This window comes from Caretta caretta, chromosome 2, assembly GCF_965140235.1.
Source record: "Caretta caretta isolate rCarCar2 chromosome 2, rCarCar1.hap1, whole genome shotgun sequence".
Lineage (NCBI taxonomy): Eukaryota > Metazoa > Chordata > Testudines > Cheloniidae > Caretta > Caretta caretta.
In genome coordinates, this window is record NC_134207.1 from 106,573,375 (window position 1) to 106,586,806 (window position 13,432).

The 13,432-nt window shown below is 43.5% G+C and overlaps 1 protein-coding gene across 5 annotated transcripts in view; it reads left to right on the forward strand.

Moving 5' to 3' along the window:
• Window positions 1-11,930, forward strand: part of KIAA0319 (KIAA0319 ortholog) — an 82,156-nt gene extending 70,226 nt beyond the window's left edge. For 4 of the 5 annotated variants that reach the window (XM_048840007.2, XM_048840004.2, XM_048840006.2 and 1 more), the window contains 3 exons: window positions 1,008-1,098; window positions 3,536-3,627; window positions 4,817-11,930. In XM_048840007.2, the coding sequence (XP_048695964.2) occupies window positions 1,008-1,098; window positions 3,536-3,627; window positions 4,817-4,995 (362 nt within the window). In that variant the 3' untranslated portion in view covers window positions 4,996-11,930. The remainder of the gene's footprint in view (window positions 1-1,007; window positions 1,099-3,535; window positions 3,628-4,816) is intronic. The other variant, XM_048840005.2, reaches the window with a different exon arrangement.
• Window positions 11,931-13,432: the final 1,502 nt, after the last annotated feature.

Here is a 13,432-nt window from a genome sequence, read left to right on the forward strand (position 1 = left end):
CTTCCTTGGCCCCGCACAGCTCCCGGAAGTGGCCACCATGTCCAACCCCTGTATGTGTGGGGGGAGAGGACAGGGGGTTCTACATGCTGCCTGTGCTGCACACGCCGCCCCCGCAGCTCCCATTGGCAGCAGTTCCCAGCCAATGGGAGCTGCAGAGTTGGCGCTCGGGGTGCGGGCAGCGAGTGGAGACCCCCTGCCCTCCTCAGGGGCTGCAGGGACATGCCTGTCACTTCTGGGAGCAGTGCAGGGCCAGGGCAGGCAGGAAGCCTGCCTTAGCCCCACTGCGCTGCTGGACTTTTAGCACCTAAAATCTCCTGGTTTGGCTTCACTAGCCTCTGGGAGATAGGCCCTGATTCTGGAAGACTCCCTGCAAAATTGGGAGGGTTAGCAACCCTATTTGTACATCGCCTATCAGAAATCCAAATAAATAAAATTAGCACAAAAATTTCCCCACAAAAATAGCACTGATCCTTAGTGCTACTTGAGTTCCAATAATAATAAATATAAATACCCTAGAGAGTGACTGTAAAGATGGGATCCTGGGGTTTCATATTTGTTTTGTCTCCCTGATCCCATATGCTATTTTCTCAGTTCTTCATATGAAGGAATTCTTTTTCTAACAGCACACTATCATCAATCATGTGCCTTATCAGAGCTGTACTGAACCGAAGGTGCATAAAGGTACACACCTCACTTGGGTGAAATGCCCAAGCTGGAAAGAACCCAGTTTGACTTTCAGATCTCAGGCTGAATTTGCTGGGCTGGCAGGAGAAAAAATATATTTTACTTACAAATTGTGACTATTTGATCTGGAAGCCTACATCTCAGCAATGATAAATAGGGACCCTGGTGATGTCATTTTTACAGATTCCCTTTTAAGAGAACAACTCTGAAGTTCCAATCAATCTTAATGAAAAATGAAGTCACACTTCACCTCATGGGATCAGTTATTGAGACAGTTTCATTCATGATACCTTTGCATATCACTCTCTTGTTTTATTTTCTAGAATGGAGCATACTCTACGTGACGGTATCCACTTTCATTTTGGTTGTGCTCATGGTAAGCTTGGCATGGCTCTGCATCTGCTGCTGCAAGAGGTATGTGTGTTATATAGTTTTCACTGCAGTATGTGTTTATCATTGTCACTGCACCCTGTCCAACCCATATAGTCAGCTTCTCAGCATTAAACCACACTGCTCTTCTCAAACACACTACTGTCCTCTGTAGAGATTTCTTTCTGTCTTTTGGGTTAGATACTTATCCCATTGAGAAGTAGGACCTGTCCTTTGCCTGATGTGCTCCTTGACACACTTTAAAAATAGTTATAAAAAGAGACCATTGCTGGAACCACCCACCACCTCTCCACCTAATAATTAATGTATATCCTAGCCCAGTGGCTGAAAACATATTTAACATCATTACAATCTTCCCACTAGAATCTTCTCAGTCTCTCACACCAAGATAAAGCCATATGTCCTGGAGGTCACTTAACTACGGCTGTTTTGGACCGGGAGGAGGGAAGAAAACTCTAAAGCAGAGGGTACCTCATGGAGAATGGCCATAGCTTGGCAGGTTGGGTCTGGCTTAGGTCCAGGGAAACTAGTCTATACAAAGTATGCTAACGCTGTCTATCCCAGGAGTTTCTCCCCACTTCCAGCTCTTTTTTTTGTCTGGCTTGTTAATATGCTTTTTCTGATCTCATTATCAGTCTCAGGTGTGGCTACACTAGAGAGACCACACTGATTTAGCTACATCAGCATCACTATGCCAGCATAATCCCATAGTGTAAAGCAGCCTACTCTGATGGAATGGATTTTTTTCCCATTCGTATAGGAACTGCAGTAGCTATGAATGAGAGTAGGTATGGACAAAGAAGCATTCTTCTGTCGACATACCTGCATCTGCCCTGGGGGTTAGGTTAGCATAGCTATGGTGGTCCAGGGTGTGATATTTTGGTTTTTTTCTCGCCCCTCACCGACATAGCTATGTCAACCTAACTTTTAAGCATAAATCACGTCAGCAAGACAATCAGTAATTCTCTCCCAAGTAACATATTTGTGTATTTGGTCCTTGCTGGTGCGAGTCATTGGTTTGAATGTTTTGTTGCTTATCAAACCGCCCAGTAGAGAGACAGTTTGTTTTGATGAAACAAAAAATGAATTGTCTGGGTGTTTAGTCTTCCCCACAACAATATTTTGGTGAGACTTACCAAATATTATATTTTTTGAAAAGCTGTCCCCCTTGGACTGCTTTCTCTGACAGTGGGGGACGAGGGGGGCTGGCGTTGGACCTCCCAGCCTGGCATGTGGCTGGGACTGGTGGAACTCCTGCATAGAACTGGGGCTCAGCTGCCTCTGTGACTCTGTCCTCACTTACCCTCTGCAGAGTCCGAGGCATCTGACTGGTCCTAAAATCGACATGGAGAGAAGGGGCAGGGACTGTGGAGTGGGGCGCGGGGACAGAGGTAGGAGATATCCTTGGCCCCATGGAGTTTATAAGAAAATGATGGCATGGCTTCCAGGGACTGGATTGTTTTTTAGATACCTTTATCGACATCTCAGATTAAATCAACCTGTCTGGAGGGTGCAGAGTCCAAGTTATTTTTATTACTGTTTATTTATTTAGATTGCAGTAGTGCCCACCACATGCTTATCAAACAGGGGAGATTGGTCCCTGCCCTGAAGAGCTTATAGTATAAAAAAGATAGACAGCAGAAAGGTGTGGGAAAAGGATACAGCATACAAGCAATGTGATCAGTGATAGTAATGCACTTACTGTTAGCTATGTCCCTGATTGTACATGCTAAAATCCCCTCCCCATTCCTCTTTCTACCATTCAACCCCCTCAGCTTCCCCCAGGCAGCAGTTCTCCACTTCCCTTCTAGTGTTCTTACTCTTCTCTCTGACATTCAGCCCCTTCCCTCCATGTGAACAAGCAAGTAACTTCGAGGATAAATAGCTTACATAAATTCATAGGGGATGTAGTTTCTGTAGGCGTTGTGGGAGAAGTGAATCTTGAGGAAGGATTTAAATGAGGAGACAGTTGTCTTTGCAGACCAAAGCAGTAGGGGGATTCCATGCCTAAGGGGAAATCTCCATTTTGATTGGTTATGGTTAGCGATGGGCCCAAACCAAACTTGGTGAAAATCCAGATCAGAAATCTTCTCTCTGTAAGGGCTAAACCAAAATGCTGGGTTTGGACACACCCCTAAGCTTTGGGAAAGTTTTGTCCTGAAGCCAAACTGTGTGCCTGAGGCCCATATCTAGGTAATATAGAAGTCTGTTCCCTAGTTAAGCAGGCCCAATTTTGCCCACTTTCTGCATATGAAAGAAAGACTTGTATTCAGTGGTGCAGATTCTGCTCCCATTTACATCAGTATAAATCAGGAATGACTCTTGGAATCAGTGGAGTTATATCTGCATAGAATTGGTGTGAGGAAAATTGGCCTCTCTGGGTGTCCCTGTTCAGTGTATGTGTGTGAATTTATTTACTGTGCATGAGAACTTGATTTACTGGTGGTAACTTTCCTTTTAGCAGAAAGAGGACAAAGATACGAAAGAAAACCAAATACACTATCCTAGATAACATAGATGACCAGGAGAGGATGGAGCTAAGCCCCAAATATGGTAAGATTTATTTTTTAATTGGGACCCTTTTTAGCAGTGGATCATTAAACTCCTATGTTTGTCTTAGTTTTTGTTAAAGTTGTTTACTACTTCTCATAACTCAAGAACTAGGGGTCACCAAATGAAATTAATAGACAGCAGGTTTAAAACAAAAGGAAGTATTTCTTCACACAATGCACAGTCAACCTGTGGAACTCCTTGCCAGAGGATGTTGTGACCAAGACCATAACAGCGTTCAAAAAGAACTAGATAAATTCATGGAGGATAGGTCCATCAATGGCTATTAGCCAGGATGGACAGGAATGGTGTCCCTAGCCTCTGTTTGCCAGAAGCTGGGAATGAGCGATGGGATGGATCACTTGATGATTGCCTGTTCTGTTCATTCCCTCTGGGGCACCTGGCATTGGCCACTGTCAGAAGACAGGATACTGCGCTGGATGGACCTTTAGTCTGACCCTGTAGGGCCATTCTTATGTTCTTAATTTGATGGCAGTTACAAAGTTCTCTTCCATACATATTTTCTTCATTTTAAAGGAAAACATGTAAACAACATTTTTTTTTACGTTACAAAGTTAAAACTGGTTTCCTAACTAATACATAGCAATGTTGCATGTCCCAGATATGTCCCATTTAACTTCAGTGGGCTTTGGAGCATGCCCCTAGTTAACAGCTTCCCTTCACAATGAAAGGACTTTAATTTTGATTTCCCTCAGCCTAATGGGGAGAAACTTTAAGTGCAGCGGAGGAAAACCTCCTGAACAATAGACATCCTAAAAAGTAATACATTCACCCAGAAGCACAGACTTTTCATGACCAATCTTAGAGCTGTATGTGTGGATAGATTTAATGGATTGGTTCAAGCTGTTAGAAAGGACTGTGTTGCGTGATGAGATGCTTTCAATGAATTGTGAACAACTGTAGCAAAACAGAGGCAGAACAAGGCACAAGGCGCCAGCTGCTCAGGTAGTATCAATAGGTGAATCTCCATTGCGGTCACTGAAGTGTCTGGCCCCCGATATTTCGTGTTTCTTTGTCTAATCTTTAATATGGATGGTGGTCTGAGTAGTTACTCTTAGAGGTAGTGCAGCACAGCATCACTGACTTCGCATGACACAACACAGGGGAGAGGTTACTAAATTTAAAAGTAAAACTTTCTGGAGACTCTTTTTACTGCTTGATTTACTTTCAGGTATAAAACACAGAAGTACAGAACACAATTCCAGTCTGATGGTTTCAGAGTCTGAGTTTGACAGCGACCAGGACACTATCTTCAGCAGAGAAAAGGTCGAAAGAGAGAATCCTAAGAACATCATGAATGGTTCTGTCAAAAATGGAGTTTCCTTCAGCTATAGCTCAAAAGACAGATAATTGAATGAGTGTAAAATGAAAGGACGTGCTGATTTGACACCCCAAGAAAGTGTTGATCCACCTTTTGTTTTTCAGAATCAGAAGCTTCCTAAAATTTATCCTAACAGCAGATGAAGTAAAATTCCAGTACAGCGGAGGGGGGATTAAACAAACAACTAACTCTTGTCATTGGTGTCAGAAGCACATTTAATTCCTCGTTTGCTCTTTGCTGAACATTTGTGCATAAATGTCAGCAGACATTTTTCCTATAGTAGACCAATGAATCATTGCTATGACCCCAGCCAGGAGTGTTCTGTTACTAACAAAGGTGACTGTCTGAAGCTATATACAGGCTGTGTCTTTACTCTGTTTGCGTCACTCGGAGGAGCACTGTTTTATGTTATGTTATGTAGCTAATGTAAAACAGTAAAAGCCAACATTCAGAGTTTCTAGCTGCAAAGAGCAAAGTTAGGCTACAAGCTCCATCTTCATATACAGTTTTTAAGTTGGATACAGAAAGGGGAGGTCCATAGCTAGCATTTTTAATACATAGTATTTACCTCTAAGCTCTGCTTTATGACTGTGGTTCTTAGGGTAGTATGCCTAAGGTGAAAATGCCTCTGTTTTTAAGGGACATTTGCTATCTAGCAGTTTCACTTAATCAGCTGCAAGCTAATGTGATACGTTTGTATCCTGTACAAAGCACATGCCCCGTATATTTATATCAAAAAAATGACAGCAGTGGAGGAATCCTGCCTTTTATTCTCTTTCGTTATGGTGACTGAGGCATGTATTTCTGTTCCCTGTGGGGCTTGAAGACCCAAGCGAGGGGTTGTAATAAAGAGGAGAGAGGGGCCGGGAGGACTTAGCATCTGTATGCCTCCTGCTATGTGTTGAGCACCCTAAACTTCCTTTGGCTTAAATTGGAGTTTAAAATGCTCAGGACCTTGTAAGATTGGACCCTTAATGCATTTAAATGGAGATGGACACTAGAATATGTCAGCCAGGGAGGTTTGTAATAGAGTTAGAATGTGTCAAGGCTGTTACTGAGCAAAGGCTTTTAACAAAGAGCCATATAGGAAGCAGGAGCTTTGATCGCACAGTAAGGGTTAGTTAGGGCTGACTGAAACTTTTGCTTGAATATTAGAGGGTTTTTTTGTTTACTCTTTGCTAGGGGGTTGGCTGTCTTGGGTCAGGAAGAAGGGCAAGACTGTCTGGGTTTTAGCTCACTGTTGTTCATAATTATTGTTCAGCACCCAGGTATAATTCAGGGGTGCCAAATTAGAAGCACCCCATCACGTCCTGGAGATTTGTGTAAGGAGAACCCAGGTGATATGTGGACTTCATTTGTTCATGGCTACGGTGGTGAGGGATACAGACCAGTCAGCTTAACTTCAGTATCCGGGAAATTCATTGAGCAAATAATTAAGCAATCAGTTTGTGAAGACCTAGAAGATAATAAGGTGGTAAGTAATAGTATGGATTTGTCAAGAACAAGTCATGTCAAACCAACTCAGTAGCTTTCTTTGACAGGGTAACAAGCCTTGTGGATTGGGCAAACAGTAGATGTGGTATGTCTTGACTCTAGTAAGGCTTTTGATACTGTCTCGCATGACCTTCTCATAAATAAGCTAGGGAAATACAACCTAGATGGAGCTACTATAAGGTGGGTGCAGAACTGGTTGGAAAATCATTCCCAGAGAATAATTATCAGTGGTTCATTCACAGTAAAGCTGGAAGGGCATAACGAGTGTGGTCCCACAGGTATCAGTTCAGGGTCCAGTTTGGTTCAATATCTTCATCAGTGATTTAGATAATGGCATAGAGAGTACGTTTGCGGGCGATTATCAAGCTGGGAGGGGTTGTAAGTACTTTGAAGGATAGGATTAAAATTCAAAATGATCTGGACAAACTGGAGAAATGGTCTGAAGCAAATAGGATGAAATTCAATAAGGACAAATGCAAAGTACTCCACTTAGGAAGGAACAATCAGTTGAACACATGCAAAATGGGAAATGACTACCTAGGAAGGAGTACTGCGGAAAGGAGTCTGGGGGTCAGAGTGGATCACAAGCTAAACAGGAGTCAACAACAGTGTAACGCTGTTGCAAAAAAATCAAATATCATTCTGGGATGTATTAGCAGAAGTGTTTTAAGCAAGACGTGAGAAATTCTGCTCTACTCTGCACTGATTAAGCCTCAACTGGAGTATTGTGTCCAGTTCTGGGCGCCACATTTCAGGAAAGATGTGGACAAATTGGAATAAGTCCAGAAGAGAGCAACAAAAATGACTAAAGGTCTAGAAAACATGACCTATGAGGGAAGGTTGAAAAAATGTGTGTTTTTTTTTTCTTGAGTGGTAACAGCTAATTTATAACCCTTCATTATACATGTGTAGTTGGGATTATATTTTCCAATGTGCATTATTTTGCTCTTATCAATGTTGAATTTCATCAGCCATTTTGTTGTAATTCTTTGCAGTCAGCTTTGGATTTAATTATATTGAATAATTTTGTATCATCTGCAAACTTTGCCACTTCACTGTTCACTCCCTTTTCCAGATCATTAATGAATATGTCAAACAGCACAGGTCCCAGTACAGATCTTTGGGGGACCCTGCTGTTTACTTCTCTCCATTGTGAAAACTGACTATTTATTCCGACCTTTTGTTTCTGATCCTTTAACCCAGGGTTGGGCAAACTTTTTCGCTTGAGGGCCACATCGGGTTTCTGAAATTTGTATGGAGGGCCGGTTAGGGGAGGCTGTGCCCCCCCCCGCTTCTCGCCCCCTCACAGCCCTCCCTGGGACTCCTGCCCCATCCACACACACACACCCTCGCTCCCTGTCCCCTGAGTGCCCCCCACAGCCCCATCCATCCCCTCCTCTCATTCCTGACTGCCCCCCCCAATCACCCCTTCTCCCTGACCGCCCGTAGAACCTCTGCCCCTGATTGGCCCCCGCTGCCCCATCCAACCCCCCCCTCTCCTTCCTGACTGCCCCCCCCAGGGACCCCTGCCCCCACTCAACCCCCCTGTCCCCTGCCCTCTGACCGCCCCGACCCCTATCCACACCCCCACCCCTGCCCACCACCCCGAACTCCCCTGCCCTCTATCCAACCCCCCCCTGCTCCCTGTCCCCTTACTGCGCTGCCTGGAGCACTGGTGGCTGGCAGCACTACAGCCGCGCTGCCCAGAGCACCAGGACAGGCAGCCGTGCCGCCCGGCTGGAGCCAGCCGCACCACCGCGCAGCAAGAGCCCCGCCCCCCAGAGCATTGCGCTGGCGGTGCAGTGAGCTGAGGCTGCGGGGGAGGGGGAAAAGCGGGGGAGGGGCCGGGGGCTAGCCTCCCGGGCCAAGAGCTCAAGGGCCAGGCAGGAGGGTCCCAGGGGCCGGATGTGGCCCACGGGCTGTAGTTTGCCCACCTCTGCTTAAACCAGTTACTGATCCATGAGAGGACTGTCCCTCTTATCCCGTGATTACTTAGTGTCCTTAAGAGCCTTGGTGAGGGACTTTGTCAAAGGCTTTCTGAAAATCCAAGTACACTATATCCACTGGCTCTCCCATATTCACGTGCTTGTTGATGCCCTCAGAATTCTAATAGATTGGTGGAGGCATGACTTGCCTTTACAAAAGTCTGTTGTCTCTTCCATAACAAATCGTGTTTATTGATGTGCTTGATCATTCTTTTTTTCACTACAGTTTCTACCAATTTGCCCGTTAGTGACATAGGCTCACTGGTCACGATCTCCTTGGGTGCCCTTTTTAAATATCAGTGTTAAATTAGCTACAATCCTGTCAGCTGGTACAGAGTTTCAATGATAGGTTACATACTACAGTTAGTAATTTTGCAGTTTCATATTTAAGTTTCTTGGGTGAAGACCATCTGGTCCTGGTGACTTATTACTGTTTAATCTTCTATTGACACATCAGTGTGGGATAGTACTTCAGATTTTGTGGCTAAAAAAAAATAGCTCTGAAGTCCGTATCGCCCCCACATCTTCTGCAGTGAAAATCGATGCAAAGAATTCATTTAACTTTTCTGCAATGGCCTTGTCTTCCCTGAGTGCTCCTTTAGCATCTTGGTATTCTAGTGGTCCCCGTGTCTGTTTAGGAGGCTTCCTGCTTCTGATGTACTTCAAAAAATTCTTACTGTTAGTTTTTGTGTCTTTAGCAAGTTGCTTCTCAAATTCTTTTGTGGCCTGCCTGATACTTGAACACGTAACCTGTCAGAGTTTGCGGCACCTTCCTATAATCTTCACTAGGCTTAGACTTTCAAATGGTAAAGGATGCCTTTTTGCCACTAATGGCCTCCACGGCTCTGCTGTTTAGCGATGGTGGCATTCTTTCTGTCCTCTTATTATTTTTTCTGATTTGTGGTGTAGATTTAGTCTGAGCCTCTGTTACGGTGTTTTTAAATAGTCCTCATTCTGCTTGCAGGCATTTGACCCTTGTGACAACTCCTTTTGATTTCCATCTAACAAGCATGCTCATTTTTGCATAGTTCCCCCTTTTAAACTTAAATATTAATACCTTTCTGGCTCTGAGAATTTGTGATATCAAATGTTAATATCATCAGTGGTCCTTAAGGCTAGCATGACTTTTTTGTCAGGTATTCAGGACTGAATATAACAAGCCCTGGACTTTGGATCAGTGTAATTTTTATTTCTAAGAATGCTGAATTCCTGGAGTCTCTGCGCAGGCAATACCCAGAACTGGGAGGGCAAGGCTATTAACTGGTAGGGTTAAAATGCATTGGTGGAACTGAGTGGGGAAGTCTGCCTATTTTTATGGACTGCGCTGGACTTGAAGCACTCAAGATCCACTCTGACAGACAAAATAAAAATATTAAAAATGCCCCAGGGTGCTGGGAACTACTCAGAAAATTCCCACACCTACTATACAAGCAGCGGAGGGTTGCGATGCTAACGCTGTACACGAAAGCATCAATACGTTAATAAGGACAAGCATGGCAACTATATTCTTGCCTGCATCCCTTCAAAGTTAAGCCTTGAGTGCAGCTGATATATTGAAGATGCTCTCACTCATTACTATAAGAGGCATTTAATAAGTCCACACACTAATTGTTGCGCATGGGAGCATCCATACTTACAGAACATAAAACTCCACCACTCTAAGCAAGCTAAAACTTCTTTTTACCATGGCAGACAAAGTGCTTCTGCATATGAGGTGAAATTTAGCTGGACATATCTGACAAGAACAGTAAAAGCAAAGCCTCTGTCTTCTAATTCAACCCCTGGATTAACGGAACTGTTGCTGATAGTGTTAACTGTTGTCTGACGGTCATGACTAAGTTACATTTGACAAGGCCAGTTATCTCATTTCTTGTTTCACACTTGTCAGATATATTTCCAACTACCTTCTGGGAGGACAAAAGGAACTTTATCAGCCTCATTGTCAAGTGCACCAGATACAGCTGTAGTTCAGGGACCCCTCCCACGCACACACTGCCGTGTTGCCAAACATGCTTGCCTATGCGATGCTAATTTTATTTTATTCAGCAGATTGTCTTGAGGAAATGGAAGTGCACACGCTCATGCAGGGGGGGTTCATCTGCAGGGGCTTTAACAACACAGTATGTCTTGTCTCCATTCTTTATTCTACCCCTTCAAACCTGAGAGCAGCTCAAAAATGCTAGAGCTTAACATTCCTCAGACAGCTCTGGCCTTCTTCAAACAATCACAGGCCAAAACCGTCAGGCCCCCCCATTTAAGCAAAATTCCTGTCCAAGTTTGTGGGTGTATTGCCTGTATAACAAGTGTGGGTTTTGATCTTTGCTATGTTGAGATGATAAGGGAATAAGTTATAATGACCTTGAGTTTTGGGTGGTGATGGAGCAGAGAAAATGACAATTGTCAACTGCTGGACAATGTATGGAAGACTGGTCTGAGAAATAGAGATGAATGATGAGTATCCCTCTAGGACAGTGGATCTCAAACTTTTTTACTGGTGGTCCCTTTCACATTGCAAGCCTCTGAGTCTGACCCCCCTAATAAATTAAACACACAGTTTAATATATTTAACACCATTATAAATGCTCAAGGCGAGGAGGGTTTGGGGTGGAGGTTGACACCTCGCAACCCCGAGGGGTCCCAACCCCCAGTGTAAGAACCCCTGCTCGAGGAGAAGGATGAGTGGGATAAGAAAGTGGGGATGGGAGGTCCTAAAGCATAAGGGAGAGTTGTACTTTAGGATTCCGAACACAGCGCAGTGTCAGATCCAGGTGTAGCAAGGGAGAAAAAAGCCCAAAGGTTTGAAACTGATAGTACTTTAAATGAAAATACATTTCCCTGTAGCATAGGCAATGAATTAAGTGAATGTCAGCCACATGTCAGTACTTTGCCTCTGTATAGAAGCATGGTGCCCCGTGTGTGGGTGAGCTACTGCAGACTTTCTAATAGGAATTTGTCTCTAGAAAGTGTTATATATTGCAAATGATAATATATTATAACTGGAACCATTTCTGAAGTGATACTATTACATTTATGTAGCCCTCCTAATAAAGATCTGTCTTTCCCTCTAAGAGGCTTGGTCATGTGTCCTTGTGGCTGTTGCATTCTTCTGTATCTGAAGTTCAATTCTGAGGTCAGAGCAGTATAATAAAAACAATTACATGCTTTAGCTTTTCTGTTCATACATCAAACCATAGGAGTTAAATTGTTTTTGACCCTTCTTTGTGCTGAGTGGCAAAGAAAATATGAGAGGTAGGAATGAGTTCAGTATATTGAAGAAGAGGACAAAGAAACCAGAAACTCAAATTATAATTGCAGCTCTCGGAGAGGGGCTGTCTGTCCTAGAGCTGTGCAAATCAACAAAATCAGTTGTTTGCTGGCAACTACATAAAAATCAGGGGACAAAATGTTTTGATTCAACCTGACAACAAAATGTTTCAAAGTTTTCAGTGAATTGAAATAAAAATATTTCATTTTGTGAGACTGAATTTTTTTGGGGGGGGGGGGGGGGTCAGAGTGTTTATTATTGTCTTTAATAAAATTGACAGACACTTCAAATCAAAATGTTTTGCTAGCTGTTTAAATAAAGCCTGCTTTCTTTTTCACGAGCTAAGTATCGTTATGACAGAGTGCCCTTTTCAGATAACTGGAATAGCCCAATTCTGTCATCCCCCTGGACATGTGGGTACAAGTGGCAGCTCCATGCCATGCTACAGGTAAGAGGATGGAGTAGTTATGATTCTTAAGTGTTCTGTACAGTGGCATGGCCTGTAGCCTTCTGTATAACATTTAAACCAGCATAATCCTGCTTCTCCCTTTCCTCATATACTAGGCATTTCCAACTCGGCCAGGAATTCTGCAGTAGGGCCAGCTGCAACAAGTTTTGTCCATCCTAGCGTTGAAAAGTGACTTTGTTAAACAATGAAAACATAAGATTCCCTATTTTTGCCTCAATTACAGATCAGATTTGTTTATAAGTAAAATGTCCTAATTGCCAGCTGTGCAAGCTCAGGCTGAGATCTGAAAACCAAGTCAATTCTCCTTTTCCGCGTGCTATTGGCCACATTCTGCATTCATTACACAAGTGGATCTCCATTGTTTTCAAGAGGATACACATGTAGTTAATTGTCTTCCACAGGGTTGCATTTGATCCTATATCTGTAACTTAATTAACAATTCTGCTGATGAACAGAAAGGAATAAGACCCTGTATAGCTTCCCCCCCATATGCTGTGTCTCTGTAATACTAAAAGGAGTAAATAAATCCCCCACTCTTTTCATCCATCACTACAGCAGCCAGTTATGATGCTGAATACACCCTGGGAACGGAACTGCTCAGTAAGAAGGAACTACTTTTACAGTCACAATTCAGAGTGAAACTACTTTCAGGGAGGAATATGCTCAGGTGATCAAGACAGCATGACCAGATCCAGTCGTTTGGAGACAAATGCTGCCTCAAAGTTTCCTAGGGAAAGGGGTCTTGGATAGGAGATGCTATTGACAACAGCTAAACTTTAGCCTCTGAGTTGTGTATGCCATACTTAATTCTCTATAAAGTTTGTCTTCCAGACGTCTCAGCAGTGGGAGAAAGAGAATGCACCTCATGTCAAATTGTAGGGCGAGGGCCAAAGTCATTTCCTAGGGCTAATGAAAATGGCCATTATAAGATGGAAGAATATCCTAGTGCCAAGCCAGTGCTTACTGAGAGCTCCTTACTCACGGGATTGGAAAATTTCCTGCATGGATCACCTGCATGATACGATGAAGAAACATACCAGTTATTTCAGAGGTAGTCTAGCAGACATGCCCAATGGCGAGTTTCACAGTACTAAATTGTAGAAACTGAAATGTGTGTCTATGAAGAGGGCAGATTTTCCAAGTTTTCTTTAGGAAGTGAATATGCAGCAGAGTGCAAGCTAGTTGGCTCGTGTAAGATAATTAGACTTGTACACCTCGCTGTCAAATCAAAGTGCAGCACAACATGCTTGCTA